Source organism: Talpa europaea (genome assembly GCF_964194135.1).
Source record: "Talpa europaea genome assembly, chromosome: 1".
Taxonomy (NCBI): domain Eukaryota; kingdom Metazoa; phylum Chordata; class Mammalia; order Eulipotyphla; family Talpidae; genus Talpa; species Talpa europaea.
In genome coordinates, this window is record NC_140073.1 from 55936837 (window position 1) to 55957097 (window position 20261).

The window sequence follows — 20261 nt, forward strand, 5'->3', positions numbered from 1 at the left end:
TTGACCTTGGAAAGACAACACCCACAGTTCAAGATCCTTAGTTGTCCTGGTCCAGTACACTGACACCCCAAATATGACATACATTTTCCCTGTGCCCATTACCATCTTCAGACAGACCAGCCAGACAAGTTCCTTTACCTCAGATATCTCATTAAGGAAGACCAGTTAGATTCATTTTAAAGCACATTTAGAGTGTGTTCATGTTCTGATATCCTGAATATAATTGGACAATATTAAAATCAGCATAAGACCCAGTAAGACTAAGGTCGTACTAAACCAAAAAAAAAAAAAAAAATAGTGTGCATAGAACAGAATTAAAAGAAGCCCTAAAATCACGCATGGGAAATCAAAATTGCAGGTGGGAAATCAACATTACATCAATACTGTTTTGCCATTTTTTATTTTGACACTGAAAAATAACTAAGTCTGGGCCTCCCTGGTAGTGCAAGGGGTTAAGCACTGCACTATGAAGCAATCCGAAGCCTCTGCAGCACCAGTTCGATCCCCGGCCAGCCAGGGAGATACCCACAGCAGACCTCTCCTGTCTCGTCCGCTGCTCCCCTCAGCAGTGTATTTCAGTCAGTCTGCCTGTTCTGTTTCCCACTCTGTCTTTGGTGAATCCTCTCACCCCCTGCATCTCTGGACTGTGCCTTGGCTCTTGTATGCATAAATAAATAATAAATCTATAAAAAAGAAAAAGAAAAAGAACTAAGTCTAACATCCACATGGAACTTTTTTTCATACATGTTTATATTGTTGGTATTATAAGTACAGATTTGTATGGATTTAATAATATTGTCTTTTAAATAGTCACTCAGGAAACAATGTTCAAGTTCGCTAATTGTCTAGAATTTGAAATTAAACTTAAAATGAGTTATCACTATGCTTATGAAACTGGAAAAAATTAAAAATAGTTGCAACACCTATTACATGGAATGGATGTGATATAAAATCGCAACAATATGAATTATCAATGGAAATATAGATGGTGAAATCAGCCTTTCAATGCCTATTCAAATCAATGATATGCATATCCTTGGAACTAATAATGCCACTCCTGAGAATCTATCCTATAGAATATAAGTGTCAGTGAATTCTGACATACATGCAATCATCAAATTGTAGCATTTATCATAGCAGTAGAAAAACCAGAAACAGCAAATTCCCACTGAGAGAGGACTGAATGTATAAATTATGATGTACCCATACTATGAATGCCTCAGAACAAATTAAAGTTTTACCAGACAACTTGAAGAAATTCATATAACATGAACACTTTTTGAGAAACTCACTTTTCCAAAATTTCAATATTTGTGTGTATGTGTGTGAATGTGCATCCTCTCCAGACTCCAGTATGGATATTATATATGTATACATGTATATAATATGGTATATATGTACATATATGTATAGTATATAATGTGTGTTTATATAATATATATAGCCCATATTATAGCTTACATATGAATATGTACAAGAGCAACAAGATTAAACATACGAAGTTGTTAGGAGGGGTTACCTTGTATATATTACATTTGATATGGCACAGGTAGGAAGTGAATGAAAGGGGAAACATGCAAAATATGGAAAAGATTTTTTAAGTTGCATTAAAATAAAGTATTTTATTTCACTTTAAACTACGTCTATGTATAGGATCACATACCTATAAATGACTAAAATTTAACTAAGAGTAATTTTTGAAAAGAGGAAATATCAAAGTAAACAGAGCCTAGAGAAAATATGAGAATAGTTTAGAAAACCCTGCAATAGAGAAGTAAAGAAAAAAATAAAAATGTAGTAGATTATATCCATACTAATCTGAATGTTATAAAACATAATACATGAAATTAATAATAATTGACAAACTAGAAACAGTGTAACAATTATAACAGGATGACATATTCCAAAAATAAAATTCTTTTGCAAAACAATAAGAATTTTGGGACCATTTAGAAAAAATGGACAAATACTTGAGTGAATCACTGCAGAAATATAGTCAATAAATATTAAAAATGTTGTCTTAATTATAAATAAATAATTTAAATCTAAAGCAATGATTACCAAATTTATCTATTAGTTTGAGAAGATATTTAAAATGACTAATGATACTAAGGATATAGAAAAATATGCTTTTTCAAACATTGCTCATACTAACTTTCTACAAAATACTTCAACAATTTATATCAAAAAAACTTTAAAAAGCCAACCCTTTGACTCAGTGCTTTCATTTATAATATCAATACAAATGAAATAATTGGAAAAGACAAAATGGTTTACAAGTGTGGAAGTCCAATATAGCATTATTCATAAGAGAAAATTAGAAATAGTCTAACTATTGAATAGAGAACAGCTTATCAAGTAAGTTCCAAGTGACAGAATATTTTATATCTATTAAAACTTTTTGAAAATTTGTAATGTAAATAATATTAGTATAGAATTAAATTTAAAAGTCATAAATACACTCCACATCCATTGTCCTAAAATGTGCATTTAGAAAAAAGACTAAAAAGTCACATTAACAACTTCTTGATGTTAAAATTAAGATTTTTAAATGTTTTTTGGTATTCAATAAATGCCACATAATTGGTATCTATTAATTAGCACGCTGTCATCATTAACTTGTTCATCAAGCAACTAATTAATGTGATCATGAAACTCAGTCTTATCCAGTTTCCAAATCAATTCAGAGCAGGACAGAAAGTATATCACAGACTTCAATCATAATTCAAAAAATCAGCAAAGTGCCACTGATGAGCATTAGGATTCCATGTAGCTTCCAAGTCAGCTATAAAACCCAGTCATGCCAGATTGTGTGTTTGTGTGTGTGTTTATTATTACCTGCCTTCAGAGTATGACTATTTATTAAAAATATCATTTATCTTCCCCTATTTACATATTAACCCTCAGCTATGAACCTGAGACATGCAGCAACTTGCCTTACTCTTTAATAGCTGTTGATATCATTCCAACAATAATCTTTAAATTTTTGATCCCATAATCCTAGCTATAAAAACAATTTTAACATACAACTTAAAATATATAATATTCTATATGTATTTTAAGTATTTATATGCTACTGTTAACATAGTGCATGATATAAATTATCCAAATATTAAAAATTGTAAAGAATGTAATTAAAAGAAATATTATGAGAGTTCTATTATTTTGTTCCTATACCCTAGTGGATCATTTAAAACATGCCCCTGTATATATGCCTGCTGTGGAAACCACAGCATTAGACCACACTCTCCTCTCCCACTCACCACCTTCTCCCCACACTGTACCATGTTCTGAAATTTCAGAATGTCTTAGACTTAAATCAGCTCAAACTATGACAATATTTATGATAGAATTCACTTGTCTAAAGGAAGACTCATATCCTTAAACTCCTTATTTTATTTAATCTTTTGGCAAAATCTGGATTTTTCACATATAAATTGGCCATGGTGTGATTTAACTACATTCCTATTATTGTTGTCATTTGTTGATCATAATTGCTACCATTGTCACTATTACTTCTTTACTGGCCCATGTCATAAGTTAAGTAAGAAGTTAAGTGTTTTCAGAAATTTCAATAATATACCTCTGCAGATTTTTGAAGCTTATCATGGCATGGAGCGAGAAGGAATGTCTTCTCCCATTTCTGTGCAACTTGATTGGTTTCTTCTATTTTCTGTTCACAACTTTTTTGAGAGTTTAATAATGTCACCTCATAAAATTCTTGAATATCTGTGAAAGAAAGAATCAAAATGTCATGTACCACCTTATAAATAACTTCTACAAAAATGCATATGTGTAAAAAAGTGCTTATTGAAAGAACTGCATAAATATGTATTCCAAAGAAAAATAACAATAAAAGGGGAAAGGCTGAAAATTGAATTGTTACCTGCATGAGACTTCTTATAGTAACTTTATTCATAGTCACAAATACTAGAAGCAATCAACATGTATTTTAGTAAGTAAATGGATTAAAAAAAAAACACTAGTAAATCCATATACTGGTATCCCTTAAGCTTTCCTGTGAATTCTTTCAGAAGCCAAAATGGTGAGAAGTGAATAAGCAATTATGATAAATTTATATGGAAAAAATTTTTGAGTATTCTCAGCACAAAAAATATAACCGCTGACACATGCCAAATAGCACAACAAGCCTAAAATAATGCTAACATATAGTTAGAAAAGGGATAATATGACAAATACACAGCTTGCATCAAATATTTCCCATGAAGGAGTTTGGTGGTACCATTTTCACAGCTAGGGGTACCTGCTGCCTGTAGAATAGCTGCTACAAAACAAACACTGAACGCTTATTTTTTGTTCTGGCTTTTTGTCATAAAAGCAAAAATCCTCTTTTGAGAATTTTTGGTTATCAGAAACAAGCATTAATGTAGGTCATTCATAAAAATGAGTGGCATAACTTGAACTTTCAAAAGGTGGTACATACCTGTAATTACTGTTTGGCAATAGGAAGGAATGACCTACAAAATCATGCAAAAACATGGATAAATATTAAATTATTGACTGCTTTGTTTGATAAGCCAGTCTGAAAATGTAACATATGGTGTGGTTCAATTTATATGACAATCTGAAAAAAAGCAAGATTAAAGAGACTGTAAGAATGATCAGTGATTGTTAGAGGTTCAGGGAAAGGAGCAGAGGATTGAGTAGGTAAAGCACATACTAATGAAAATATTCTGTAATCCTACTGTAGTACTGGATAAATAACAATGAAACATTTGTCAAAACCTATATATAAGTTTACAACACAAAGAGTAAGCCTTAAGGTGTACAAATTTTAAATCATTAAGGAGGTCAGGAAATCCCAGGAACAAATGCAGACTGTGACAAAAGAATCTGACTACGTATGACAAACATATGATATAAACTCGCTGAAGGCAGTAGGAAAAATAGGTGATGACCTAAATAATTTTTAAAACGAATAGAGACTGTAAAATCAAAGACAAAGAAGCTACATGAAAGCATCCTACTCTATACTCTAGTTTGTAAAAACTCTAATTTCCCATGGGGTACAGGTTAATAAGTTTGAAATCATGACGCACATATACCAGAACTGAACAATTAAATAAATGGAGAGTGGGTGGTATAAGTCAGATTACTTGTAGTAAAGGCAACAACCTAATAAATTGGGGACTTAAATTAGATTTCAGAAATTGGATTAGATTTCAAATCTCAATATACACTCATGTTTAACTTAATAGCTATACAAATGGATATAAATAACATAAAAAACAAAAGTCAAGTTGCTAGTAGGTAACCTGTAAATTTGATGATTATGACAATTTACCTGTATGAAATTCCTTCCCAAACTCATAACCAAGTCTAATCATGAGAAAAATAGAATGTGACTCTTTGCAACTTTTCCATAAGCATAAAACTACTCCTAAGTAAAAATGTTATTTTCAATGGTCTTTTTAAAAGTTATCAATCATTGTAAGAAATCTTCCCAAATGACTCCAAAAACGAATGTTTTCATAAATTATTTGGGTTTGGGAGGTATATAGTGTTAACTGTGCCACAATGTTAAATTTTGTATGTTTTAAATATATGAAATAATGTTTTTGAAGACATCTGCTTCTGATATTATGGCTGACAAGATGCTCTTCAGATAAACTAGGCAATGTATAGAAAACAGACTATGAAGCATTACTGATATTTCAGCAGATGGAGTTCTCTAAGAATGACACTTCTCTCTCTCTTTCTATCTTTCTCTCTCTCTCTCTTTCTCTCTCTCACACACACGCGCGCACACACACACACGCAACGCACACGAGAGCACACACACAAGCTGAGTTGAGATCAGAATTATTGCAAGGTTGGAGTAATTGTAATGGACAGACAACAAGGATGGGGTGGTTCTGAGAGTAGATATTGATGGCATAATTGCGATCAGCTTGCTGTACATTAAACCAGTGGTGAGAGGTAAATAAGATGACATTGGGACTTCATCATTATCATAGAGACAAGCACCTCAAGAGAGGACAAAGTAATTCTATGTCAGTGATTCCTACATGGCTACTGGCAGCAGCATAAGAAAATCTTATGTAGAGGAACTTTTAAAGGTGGGAAACTCCCGTTTTTAGAATCAAGCAATGAGCTCACAATCAAGATGGTAAACCAACAAAGAAGGCATCGTGTCACTATGGATTAAATTCAGCAGGAAAAACAAACAATAGATTAAGGTGCCCACTGGATAGTTGGTTTTGAAATTTTCTGATATAGGGCACAGAAGGGCTATAAAATTTTAAAGAAATAATGGTCACAATCATAAAGATTAACAAACAAGTATCTAGTAAGAATCTCACACCATACAGAGAAAATCAACTCAAAATGGATAAGAAACTTAGATGTAACACCTGAAACCATGAAATACATAGAAGAAAACATAGGCCAAACATTGCATGACATAGGCTTCAGAGATATCTTTATGGATTTGTCACCAGCAGCAAGGAAAGCAAAAGAGAATATCAACAATTGGGATACATTAGATTAGAAAGATTCTGCATAGGGAAAGAGACCATACTAAAACGAAGAGAGACCTTACTTTATGGGGTACATACCATGTATCTGACAAGGGAATGCTATCAAAGAGCTACAAAGAACTCGTATAACTCAGACAAAGAAAACAAATAACCCAATTTAAAAAAAGGGCAGAGGAGCTAAATGGACACTTCTCCAAAGAAGTGTGGCCAACAACTACAAGAAAAATTGTTCATCGTCACTTATCAGGGAAATGCAAATCAAAACCAAAATGACATGATATCTCACACCTTTGAAAATAACATGGAAAAGACAGAAACAACATGTGCTGGTGAGGGTGTGCAGGAAAAGAAACCCTCTTACACTGTAGGTAGAAATGTAGACTGGGCCAGTGACTCCAGTGTGGAGTTTGCTCAAAAGACTAAAAATATATCTGCTGTATGACCCAACCCTTCTACTTCTAGGTAATTATTCAAAAAATATAAAAACATTAATTTGAAAGGAAACCTCACTCCTAAGTTTATAGCAGCCCTATTTACAATAGCAAAGATAGGAAAACAACTTAAGTGTCCAAAAGCACATGAGTGGATCAAGAATCTAAGGAGTATATGCACAGTGGAATACACAGCAATCAAAAAGAGAAACTTTAGCCATTTGCAGCAATATGGATGTAGCTGGAGGGATTATTCTAAGTGAAATAAGCCAGAAAGAGAAAGATAAATACCAGATGGTGTCACTTAGAAGCGTAATATAGAAAAACCAAACAAAGGGTCAAAGACAAACTTTAAAACCAATCCTTGAAATCTGACCACAGATCTGCAGCTTTCTGAGGAGAAGGGGGAGGGGTAAGAAGGGGAGACCTTGGTGGGGAGAGCACAGTGGACTTTGGTGGTGGAAGTGCTACAGTGACTACATCTTGAATGGGGAGATCCTATACCATCAAAACACTGGCAAAGATGGCGAACAATGGTACTTCAACAAGAAAGAAAGGAAGAAAAAATAACAGGCAGAATAGGAGAAATAAATGTAACTTGTAAAATTACAATTACTTAAACATAAATTAATAGTTGGCTATAGGAATGGATTGACATGACATATAACACATTTAATGAAATGCTAATCACAGAACCTTTGTAATAGGCGTACAGGTGTTCACTGTAATATTCTCACTGTTATGCTTGAAAATTTTCATAATAAAATGTTGGAAAATTTTGTAAAATTTAAAGCTAAAAAAATCAATGGATGGATTAAACAGCATATCAAAGCATAACTAAAAAATATATCCCCCCAAAAAATAACCAGAATATAACACAAGAATACAACACAAGAGAAAATGAACCAGAATATAAAACAAGAGAAAATAAAAATGGAAAATATGAAAGTAATACTAGGAAATATAGATGATAGATATGGCCCCAAATAGAGAGAATAAATTACAACAAAATTTAAAGAGATAATAGACATTTTAGAACTTATTTAGAATTTTAGAACTTATGAAAATAAGAATTCAAAGATCCTAAATGTAACAGCTTACCCTAAAGAGAATAAGTAAAAGTCATGCCTAGAACCAATATTATAATTAAATTGCAGAATATCAAAGACAAAAATTAAAATGAAATTTTTAGAGAAAAAGCGAATCAGACTTCTCAACAGCACCAACAGCACCCAGCCACATGTAGATAAATGACTTCCAATTTTTTTAAAGATTTATTTATTTATTTTATACAAGAACCAGGGTACAGGCCAGATGCTCAGGAGGGTGAGAGGATTCACCAAAGACAAGCGGGGAACACAATAGGCAGACTGACGAAATACACTTCTGAGGGGAGCACTGGGCACGGCAGGAGAGATCTGCTGTGCCATGTGGGACCCCCACATGGCCAGCCAGGATCGAACTGGTGCTGCAGAGGCTGCAGACAGCTTCACAGCTCTGTGATCAACCGCCTGTGCCACCAGGGGAGGCCCTTTGTTTTTTTTTTAAAGATTTATTTATTTATTTTGACTTCCAAATTTTTTTTTTATAGATTTATTTATTTATTTATTTGTTTGTTTGTTTGTTTGTTTGTTTGTTTGTTTGTTTATTTATACAAGCACTGGGTACAGTCAGAAGCGCAGGAGGGTGAGAGAAATCACCAGCGCCAGAGCAGGGAACAGAACAGGCAGACCTATGAAGTACACTGCTGAGGGGAGCAGCGGGTGCAGCAGGAGAGGTCTGCGCACCATGTGGGACCCTCACCCTGTGGCCTGGGATCAAAGTGGCGTTGCAGAGGCTGCAGGCAGCTTCACAACCCAGTGCTCAACCACTGTGCCACCAGGGAGGCCCTGACTTCCAAATTTTTGAGATAGATTAACTATTAACATAGAATAGTATTCCCTTCAATATCATATACTTGATTTAAGGAAAAATCCTTAAGTTTAAAATCTATACAGAATTCTCAAAACACAGTAAGAAACAAACTGTTCATAGAAAACTGGGAAAGTGGGCCTCCCTGGTGGTGCAGTGGGTTAAGCACAGTGCTGTGAAGCTGTCTGCAGCCTCTGCAGCATTGATTTGATTCCCAGCTGGCCAGGGAGATACCCACATGGTGCAGCAGACCTCTCCTGCTTCCCTCCTGCTTCCCTTGGCAGTGTACTTTGGTCCTTCTGCCTGTTCTGCTCCCTGCTCTGTCTCTGGTGAATCCTGTCACCCTCCCATGCCTCTGGCCTGTACCCCAGTTATTGTATAAAAATAAATATTTTAAAAAGGGGTTTTTTTAAAAAAAGAAAAACTGGGAAAGATTTGAACAGGCATTTCACCAGATAAAATAATAGATGGCAAATAAGTACATGAAAAAATGTTCAACATCATCAATCATTAGAAAAATAAAAAATGAAAACCTCAATAAGATACCGCTACAAGCTTATCAGAATGACTAAAATTACAAAGACTAGTCATATCAAGCACTGACAGGGATATGAAGGATCTGGAACTCTTATTCACTGATGATGAGAACGGAAAATAGTATAACCACTTGGAAAAACAATATGACATTTAAACATAGAGGGCCTCCCTGGTGGCGCAGGGGTTAAGACACAACCTATGAAGCAATCTGCAGTCACTGCAGCAAGAGTTCGATTCCCGGCCAGGGAGATACCCACATGGTACAGCAGACCCCCCTGTCTCGCCCGCTACTCCCCTCAGCAGTGTATTTCAGTCAGTCTGCCTGTTCTGCTCCCCACTCTGTCTCTGGTGAATCCTCTCGCCCCCTGCACCTCTGGCCCGTACCCCAGCTCTTGTATATAAAAATAAATAAATCTAAAAAAAACTTAAACATAGAGCTACAATATGATAAAGTCGGTCCTGTTTTAGGTATTTATATAAGAGAAAAGGAAATCTGTATTTCCATATGAAATGTCAAATCTATAAACAACCCAATGTCCATCATAATGAATATATAAACATATTGTGGCATATCACACAATGAAATATTACCCAGCAACAAAAAGGAATAAACTAAATAAATAAAATAAAATACATACACTATAATGAATCACAAAATAAGCTATGAGTGGAGGAATGATTTTTCAATGCATCTTGATAATACTGGCTATTCCAGAAAAATAAATCAGTCTAAGTTGTCAGAACACAATTCAGTGGTTACCGGTTACCTGGGAATGAAATGAGTGAGGAGGGGATATTGTTGGCAGGAAGGGGTTAATGGGAAGACTCACAAAGAGACAAAAGAAAACTGTGAGTGATGCAGATGTTCAATACTGATTGTGCTAATAGTTCGATGGTGTATACTCATCTCAAAACCATGCAATTCACATACATGCAACTTACTACATATCAATTACCTCACTAAATAAAGTGAAAAATACAAGACACAAATTGAGAAAAGATATTTTCATAACATATAAGCAAAGGAAATGTATTGAGATATGCAAGAACCATGAATTAAAAATGGAATATATACAAGCTAGAAAAAAAATAAGTAGAGAATGAATAGGCATTGCACTATAAATGAAACATGGATCACTAACAAGCTGGGAAAAAAATCTAAACCTCACTGGTGATGCAATGCAAACTAAGGTTATAGTCAAATAACATTTATACCAATAACATAGGCAAAAAAAATGACATCTAACATGATTTTTAAAAGATATGGATCAAAGTCAAATTTTATTTATTGCAAGTGAATGTGAATTGATAAAAAAAAAACACCCTAGAAAATAATTTTGTATTATCTTGCAAAATGAAACATCTGTTTCTCCTATACCCCAGCATTTCTGCTACTCAGTGTGGTAGGTAAACATACTAAACTATTACAGATACACAACAGGAAACAAACGAAAATAATCGTGTCAGCAGAGATGACAATAGCAAAAAACTAAAAGCACTCTGTCAATCAAAAGGAAAATGGATGAATATTGATATCTTCTAAAATGGAATTTATTTAGCCATGAAAATGAATGAACTATAATACAATAACATGAAAAATCTTAGCAACACAATATTTAGTGAAAAAATAAAGCTCAGTTATATATTTTTATAAATTTCAAATCTTTACAGAAGTTTTTCGCTATTAGTTTTAATTACTACTTGGAGCACATAATGTAAACATATCTTATTTTCTGAATCTTACAATTTTTACTCATTGTTCCTCTGACTTTCGTCAACTCAGTACACATACCACCTACTTTTACTGTATTAACATCTGTGGGTTATTTCTATCTACATGACTTTTAGTTTGTATCCTCACACATTTCCAATCTCAATTTTACAACTATGTTACTACTAGTGAAAATAAAATTGTAGCTACCTTTAAATTTGAGAATTTATAACTTTTCTGTATAAATTTTAATGTTTGTGAAGTAAAAGTTTATTTAATGCATGAATATTTAATAAGTTATATAATTTATATAGCAACAATAAAATAAAGATTTCTGAAATTATCACCCAAACCACAATTAATTTACATCTATGTGTTCTTCCCTTACAATTTGTCTTGCCCATCTCTTTCACTGAGGTAATTATATCTTTTCATGTGCTTTTTTTGTTTTGTTCTAATTACTTTTTAACATAATATATTCAAATATTAATGAATTTATAATACCCCAAACCTGATGAAATGCTCAAAGCTTATTTTCTTTTTTTTGTCTACTTATCACTGTGTCCAAGCAACTACTAAAATGGTAAGCTTAAGTCAGATGTTTTAAATTTAAGGTAATTCTATGATAAATGTCAAACTAATTAGTCAGCGTTACTTTTTAATACCTAACACATAACCATTTGTCACTTTCCAAGCCTTTCTTTGTGATGCCCTCTTGTGTCCCTACCACAAGAAGCACCATCACTTTCTGCCCAGCCAGGCCCTCTGCCAGAGTTCAGGCCCTCACCACCTCTTCCTCGCCCTCGCCCACAAATAGATTCCCTTCCTCGCACTAAGAATCCGCCCGCTGCTCCCCTCAGCAGTGTACTTCGGTCCTTCTGCCTGCTCTGCTCCCTGCTCTGGCTCTGGTGAATTCTCTCACCCTCCCGCGCTTCTGACTATACCCAGTGCTTGTATAAATAAATAAATCTGAAAAAAAAAAAAAAGAATTCTCCTAATCTTTCATTGCTCAGTCCCAGAGCTATGCCTTTGCAAAAAATAATAATAATAATAAAATAAACATTTGAAATCAGAATTTTTAACTATGAAATATCATCAGCACAGATTTTATTCTTTCTAAAACTAACATTGAGTAAGATCTATGTGAAAGCAAGAACACCCAAAGAGCTAGCATCCAAAAGAAAATAAATCTGTGAGTTGTGGGGGTTTGTTTCTTTCCTCCTGTTCCCACAAAATATTACTGATATCTATTTCATTTTTTAAAGATTTATTTATTTATGCATAAAAGAACTAGGTTATAGGCCAGAGGTGCGGAGAGTGAGAGGATTCACCAGAGACAGAGTGGGGACCAGAACAGACAGACTGACTGCAATACACTGCTGAGGACAGCAGCAGGCGACACAGGAGAGGTCTGCCGCACCATGTGGGTTGCTCCCTGGCCAGCTGGGGCTTGAACTCGTGCTGCAGAGGCTGCGGATTGCTTCATAGTGCTGTGCTTAACCCCTTGCATGACCAGGGAGGCCCACTGATATCTATTTCACAGTCATTTCTATTTTTATATTATATTAGAAATAGTTGTTTACACACTTTACACTCAATTCAACATTTCAATTCAATAAGCAATTTTGAAATGCCAAACAAACCCCATAGGAATGAAGATGATGTCCAGACCAGTGCTAACTCTCCACAATCATCATTCCTCACATTCACTAAGTACACAATAAATGCTTGCTAATTTTAATATACTTTCTACTTAAGTAAAATAAAATCTCTTCTCGCTTAAAACTGTGGAAAACCTTGCATTATTAGGATTGTTTCTTTGTGACTTGACTACTTCATTTGATCATAAAAGCTAGCATTTTTTCTTTTGTATATTAATTCCTCTAATATGAAGACATACCCATTTTGCCTTCACAATTAGGTGATGAAATAGTTTATAAATTGCTGTCAAATTTACAAATAAGTGCTTCTCAAACTCTAATGTACACACAAATCTGAATCACCAGGGAATCTTGTTAAAATGCAATTTATGGCTAAAATCAGGAGTAAGGCCTGAATCTCTGCATTTCTAACTATCTCCCAGGTGATGTCCAAGCAGCAACAATGGACCTAAGAAATGGCACTTATGGAATTAGAATTTAAGGTTTCAGACCCTCACATCAAACATTCATTGCTGAGTTACCACAATCCTCTTCTCTGGAGTGATAGTGGAAGAATAAATTCTCATTAAAATAAGCAAACTGGCAAGAGACAAACTCTGTCCATTGGTTGAAAAACATTAAATACTTAGTGAATAATATTGGCTAAATTGATTGATTCAACTAACTAGAAATCCAATGGAAAGAAGTTATATTTTAAGGCCTCCCCGGTGGCGCAGCGGTTGAACTCTGGGTTGCGAAGCTGCCCGCAGCCTCTGCAGCACCAGTTTGATCCCCGGCCGCTGGCGAGGGTCCCATGTGGCGTGCAGACCTCTCCTGGGGCCCGCTGCTCCCCTAAACAGTGTATTTCGTCAGTCTGCCTGTTCTGCTCCCCCCTCTGTCTCTGGTGAATTCTCTCACCCTCCCGTGCTTCTGACTATACCCAGTGCTTGTATAAATAAATAATAAATAAATCTTTTTTTTAAAAAAAAGAAGTTATATTTTAATACTCTGCCTATAGGACATATTAAAATAGAAAATATCAACTTCCAGATGATGTCTGAGACAGTCCCTAGTCAGCACAATCTCTTGTTTTAACCTTCACACCTTAGCTGAGATTTGGCCTTTGCAATGACTCTGGCATAATTAGATCTTCAGTTATCAAACAGTATGATCAAGGGATCCATAATTAATGGGATTACTTTTTCAAGCACGCTTAACTCATTATACTAAAAATATTTACTATTCTTCCTAGAAGACAATCTATACCTGACAAAGTCATTTCAATTATGATTCTTTTTCCACAAAAGTCCCAGAGAGTTCTTCTTTTAGATAAACCAAGTATCTGAGGAACTCTTTTTTAATATCCTCATAGTGGACAATCTTTTTCATTTGAAGATTTGATTTCTTTCCTGACATGGCCAAAATCATTGTAAAGGATGTGAATATAGTAGAGAAATGGATTTCCTTTCATATAACTTGAATTAAAATAGGAAAATATGACTCAAATCACATTTTTTTCTATGACTCACAAATTTCTCTGCAATTATCTACTAAACACAGTAAAACACACCAAGAAAAGAAACCAAAATGCAGAAAGTGTAACATATTTACATACTATTTTATCTATTATCTCACAGGCTGGGGAAGAAAAGTGACTGGGGAAAGACTCTCCCTCCTGGCTAACCAGAACTTCCTTTGAAGTTTGCTATTGTTAGCACATTTTTGAGATTGGCACATATGTCAATAACTCACCAAAGCTGTTTAATCTCAAGAATTCACTGAAATAAGGCGAAGAGCCTCCCCTTAAAGCCTCAATAAAGAGATGACAGATAATATTTGTAAAATGTGACTGCTTTTAAACAAATGCCTTATGCTTCTAGCACCCCTTGTTCTTTACAGGGTTTTCCATACCACACACCTAATTATGAATTCAGTATAACAGTATGACACAGTTGATCTTGTTATAAAGATGTTGCAAAATACAATCTTGGTGTTCCATTAGTGTTTCCTGAACACTTGGTTCTGTTTGGATAGCCAGATAAATATCCAATTTCCATATACTGCAGCCAGATGCCCTATGTTCTCTTTCACAAAATAAAAAATGATCATTACCATGGTCCATTCCTACACTTATCAGTGTAGTAAAAGCCGTAATCTTAGGCATCTTGCCAGACAATATGATTTAAGGATATCACCTGGTGCTAGAAGAATAAGTTGAATAGGAGGTGTGGGAAGAAGTTAAGCATGGATGAAAAATATGTAAATTAAATTTCACACTCAAAAATAGAGTAAAAGCAAGATCAGTCTTAGATGTAGATGAAGTGCCAAGTTAGGGAACAAAATAGGCCAAATTAAAGAAGGGATGAGTGTGAAACGCAAAGTCCAAACATGAATACAATATCAAGCCAAATAATACTGAAGACAAAAAAAGAAAATGCTGACACACACAGGATGCAACAAAATTTCCACAATGTTCTGATGTGATTGGGCTTCTTCCGGTACTGAGAAATCACAAACTGGAAGGAAAGCATTAGGGAGAAAGAGAGAGAGGAAGGGAGAAAGGAGATCTTGTTTTCAAAATAATTTCCTCTACTAAAAGAAAAAAAGAAAAGACTTGTTTGGAGAAAAGACTTGTTTGAGTGCTAGAGCAGGGAAATTATAAAAAGAAACTGGGATAGCTGCTTGCACCAGAAAAGTAAGGTATTATGGAAAATTCTATCAAAAAGCATGAAAGCCAGCTTGAAGGGGTTCCTACTGAGACATGGAACAATTTGAATAGTAAAATAAATTTTAAAAAATAATAGATTATATCTTATTGAATAAAAGAAGAATGTAGAGTCCATCCTAGTTAGACAAGTCATCAATGGAAGAGACTCATCTCTTCCTTAAAATAGAATTCCAGTAAAAATTATGGAATAAATGTTAGAATTAGAAAATCATCAGTAGATGCTGCCACCTGTGTGTAAAACTTTGGGTTTATTTGTTTTGGTTTTTAGAATGTAAAACTTTGATTGAAAGTATAATGCTATCATTTACCATGACAGGCATAGCATCATTTCTGTTACCATCTTTCCAAAAATGGGTAAGCTGAATCTAATCATGAGAAACCAAATTGTATGACATCTTCAAAGATGGCAAAGTCAAGAAAGGTTGATAAACTACTGCAGATTAAAACGAACAAGAGGTGTGACTTTTTTTTTTTAATTGAGGTTGTATTTTGGTGCCCTCATCAGGTTTTGCAACTGTAGTCCGCCCACCAACAACTCACCCATATGCCACTTTATAGTCCATTGTGCTTCCTTCCTCTTTGTTTTTACTCCTCCCCCAGCTCCTTCTCCTTTGCTACTTCAGCTCTCTAGCCAGCTAGCAAGTTAGTTTTTAAGTATGACTTTTCTGACTCTTGATTTAGTGATTTTATTTTCCAGTATTTATCTTTCCCCTGACTTATTTCACTTAGCATTATCCCTCCCAGTTCCATCCATGTTGCAGCAAATGACATGACTTTATCTTTTTTGAAAGTAGGTAATTTCATTGTGTATCTACACCACATCTTCTTGATCCACTCATCCATTCTAGGGCACATAGGTTGTGTCCATAATGTAGTTATAGTAAATAACACAGCAATAAACATGGGAGTGCAAAAGTTTCTTTTTGAATTAGTGTTTTTGATTTGTTTTTAATAAATGCCTATGAGTTGAATTAATGGATCAAAAGGCAGATCCATTTTTAATGCTTTGTGACAATGCCAGACTGCTTTCCATAAGGGCTGGACCAGTTTGCATTCTCAACAGCAGTGTGGGAGGGTTCCCTTTTCTCCATATCCTTGCCAGTACTTGTTGTTTATGCTGTTTTCAGAATGGGCCATTCTCGTAGGTGTTAGATAGTTAGTCACTGTGGTCTTGATTTGCATTTCTTCAATAATAAGTGATAGTGAATGTTTTTTTCATGTTCCTATTGGCAGTTTGAATCTCTTCATTGAAGAAGTGTCTGTTTAGTTCTTGTGTCCATTTTTTATTGGGTTATTTGTTTTGTTTTTGTATAGGTTTATGAATTGTCTGTATATCTTCTATATCAGTCCCTGGTCAGAAGTATGGTATGCAAATATTTTCTCCAATTCAGTAGGGTGTCTTTTCATTTTAGTTATGATTTCTTTTGCTGTATAGAAGCTCTTTAGTTTGATGTAGACCCAGCTGTTTCTGTTCTTTTTTGTTTTCTTTGTTGTTAGGGAAGAATCCCTAAAGGCATCACTAAAACTTATTTCATGAAATAGTTTGCTTATGTTTCCTGCTATGTATTTTATGATTTCAGGCTTTACAGCCAATCTTTGATCCATGCTGAATTGATTTTGTGTATGGTGTGACTGATCTAGTTTCATTCTTTTTGCATGCAGCTATCCAATTTTCCCAACACCATTTATTGAAGAGGATACCCTTGTTCCAGGATATGTTTTTATTCCTTCACCAAGTATTAACTGTACATATTGTGTGGATTTATTTCTGGGTTCTCAATTTTATTCCATTGGCCTGTGTGTTAGTTTTTGTTCCAATACGAGGTTGTTTTAATTATTATGGGTCTACAGTATAGTTTGACATGTAGAAGTGTGACTCCTCCATTCTTTTTTTTTCAAGATTGTTTTTGTTCCATGTAAATTTCAATACTGTTTACTCCAGTTCTTTAAAAAAATGGCATTTATATTTTTATTGGGATTATTTTGAAGGTGTATATTGCTTTGGGTAAGATGGCTATTTAACAAATATTGAGTCTTCCTATATATGAGCTGGGAATATTTTTCCATTTCTTTGACTTCTATTTCTTTCAGCAATGTATTATAGTTTTCCTTGTATAGACTTTTTACCTCTTTATTTAGGTTTGCTCCTAGGAATCTTTTTTTTTTTTTTTGGTGTAATTGTATATGGAATCACTTTCTTAACATCTTTCTCTTCTATCTCATTGTATATAGGTGACTGATTCATACTTGTTGATTTTATACCCTGCCACAAGCTGATTTACTACTTTGATTAGTTTTTCTATGGAATTTTGAGCATTCTCTAGTGTATTATCATGTCATCCTCAAACAATAATAGCTTTACTTCTTTACAAATTTGGATTTCTTTTATATCTTACTCTTGTCTAATTGCTCTAGCTAGAATTTCCAATAATATGTTGAATAGCAGAGGCAAGTGTGGTATGCAAATATTTTCTCCAATTCAGTAGGGTGTCTTTTCATTTTAGTTATGATTTCTTTTTGCTGTGTAGAAGCTCTTGTCTTATACATCCTTGTCTTATACCTGATCTTAGTGGAAACACTTTCATGTATTGATTTCCCTGCTTTATTTTCATAGTTTATTTCTAGTTTGATACCTTTATGGTCTGGAAAAGGCTAGGATGATTTCAATCACTGTGAATTTGTTAATATTTCTTTTGTGTTTCAGAATGTGTTTTATTCTAGAGCATGTCCTGTGTGCACATAAGAAAAATGTGTATTCTACTTTTTAGGGGTGCAGTGCCCTATAAACGTTTATGGTGATTTAAGGTTATTGTATGCCTATTAATTTTCTGTCCAGTTTATATATCTATTGGTTACCACAAATGTGTTTTTCCCAATGTTTGTTTTCAGTTGATAGTAATTGCATACCGTATTTTGGTGCTCCTTCATTTGATGCATATACATTAATGAGTGCCCTGTCTTGTCGGTGTGTTGTTCCCTTAATCATTACATAGTGTCCTTCTCTGCATCTTGCCACCTTTTAAAACTGGAAATGTATTTTATCTGACAAAAGTATGGGTGGCCTTGTCTTTTTAAAGTCCTGCTTGCTTGTAGAATTGTTTTCCAGCCCTTTACTTTGAATCTATGTTTATCTTTCTTTGGAATTTGGTGTGTCTCCTGGAGAAAGTAGAAATTTGGATTCTGTTTCCAGATCCAACTAACTACTCTGTCTTTTAATTGGTGAGTACAGTCTATTTAAGTTTAAAATGATTATTGATATATATTAGTCTGTTGCCATTTTATTCTTAATTTTTGTGGGTCAAACTATTTCTTTATTCAGTTCTTGGTGTATGTTCCTCTCATCAGTTTCAATGTGTAAGCAAGCTCCTTTCAGCATTCCTTGGAGGGGTGGTTTAGTGTTTGCAAACTCCTAGAGTTTCTCTATGTCTGAAAAGGCCTTTATTCCTCCCTCATATCTGAAGCAGAATCTTGCAGATAGAGTATTCACAGCTGACAGTTTTACCGCTTTAATTGTTACTGGAACCCAGCCGCCTCAGCAGAGAGAGCTGGCAGGAAACAACCACCTGCTGCTCCACCACAATTTGGTTGTGGCAGCTGCTCCTCAGAGACCTTTTATGTCACAGTGTACTTCCTGGATCATGGAATGGACCAATCAGGTGCGATCTATGAGCTGATTGGCACTAAATGGTCCAATCAGACTTTTGTTACCAGGACCCAGCCTCTCACCACGTCAGTTGTGGCAGTGGCTCCTCAGAGCCCTTTTATGTAAAGCGCATTTCCTAAGTTGTGGAATGGACCAATCAGGTGCTGTGGGCTGACTGGTATATGGCCCAATCAGCCACAGGATTGAAAAATGGTCCAATCAGACTTGTGGGCGGGGCCCCTGAAAGAGGATATAAGCCAGGGTCCGGCTCACTGAGGGGAGAGACAGCACCAGCCCCTGGGGAGAGGAGAAGCCACGTCCAGCAGCCAGCCGCCCGAGGAGGGGAAGGAGCCAAGGACGCTCCCGCACGGCCTGGCCTGGCCTGCGCTGGCCTGAGCGAGCCAGAGGCCAGGCCCGGCCCGCGTCTCCAGGGGTGTGTGTGGGCGCAGCCCGACCGCCTGGAGAGCCTGGACGCGGTGCTCACCCGCCTATGGACCGGCCGCACGGCCCCGACCCCCTGCGGCCGGGGCGACCACGATGGTGGCTCCGGGGAGAGGCCGCCCCTCGTGGGTGCTCCTTGTCTCCCCTGTTTGTAAAATAAACCCCATGGTGGTGGTTCCTGGAGCCCGCGGCCACCTGCAGCCCCACGGGGAGACCCGGGACAGCGCCCTGTCCTCCCGGCACCGACCTGTGTCTGGCCATAGCTGTTGGTTCTGGTTTTTGGCCTTTTGGGCTTTTCGGAAGCGTCTGGTCTGGGCGCCTGGGCAGGCGGGGGCCGCTCCTCCCTCCCACCTCGCCGGCCCTGCTGCCAGTCTGCGGCCCTCCCCACCTGTTTTGTAAGTATCTGGAACACACCTTTCCATGCTCTCCTTGCTCATAGTGTCTCCACAGAAAAGCTTGCGCAGGGTACCTTGATAGGTTTCCTGCTTTTCCCTTTTGCCAGCTTCAATATTCACTCTTTGTGCTGGACTGTTGGTTTTGCTTTATCTAGGCAAGCTGGAGATCTTTTAGATTGCTGATTTTGTACATTTATTTCCTTCTCTAGGTTGGGGAAGTTTTCCTCCATTATTTCTTTAAATATGCATTGTGTTCCTTTCTCTCTCTTGCTTCTCTCATGTTCCCGTTATTCTTATGCTTCCTTTTCTCGGGGAGTCAGATAT

General features: G+C 35.8%; 1 protein-coding gene across 3 annotated transcripts in view; it reads right to left on the reverse strand.

Moving 5' to 3' along the window:
- DLG2 (discs large MAGUK scaffold protein 2) overlaps positions 1–20261 on the reverse strand; it is a gene marked incomplete at both ends in the record, with an annotated part of 1956162 nt that overhangs the window by 1712042 nt on the left and 223859 nt on the right. For all 3 annotated transcript variants that reach the window (XM_084247148.1, XM_084247146.1, XM_084247145.1), the window contains one exon: positions 3584–3729. In XM_084247148.1, the coding sequence (XP_084103274.1) occupies positions 3584–3729 (146 nt within the window). The remainder of the gene's footprint in view (positions 1–3583; positions 3730–20261) is intronic.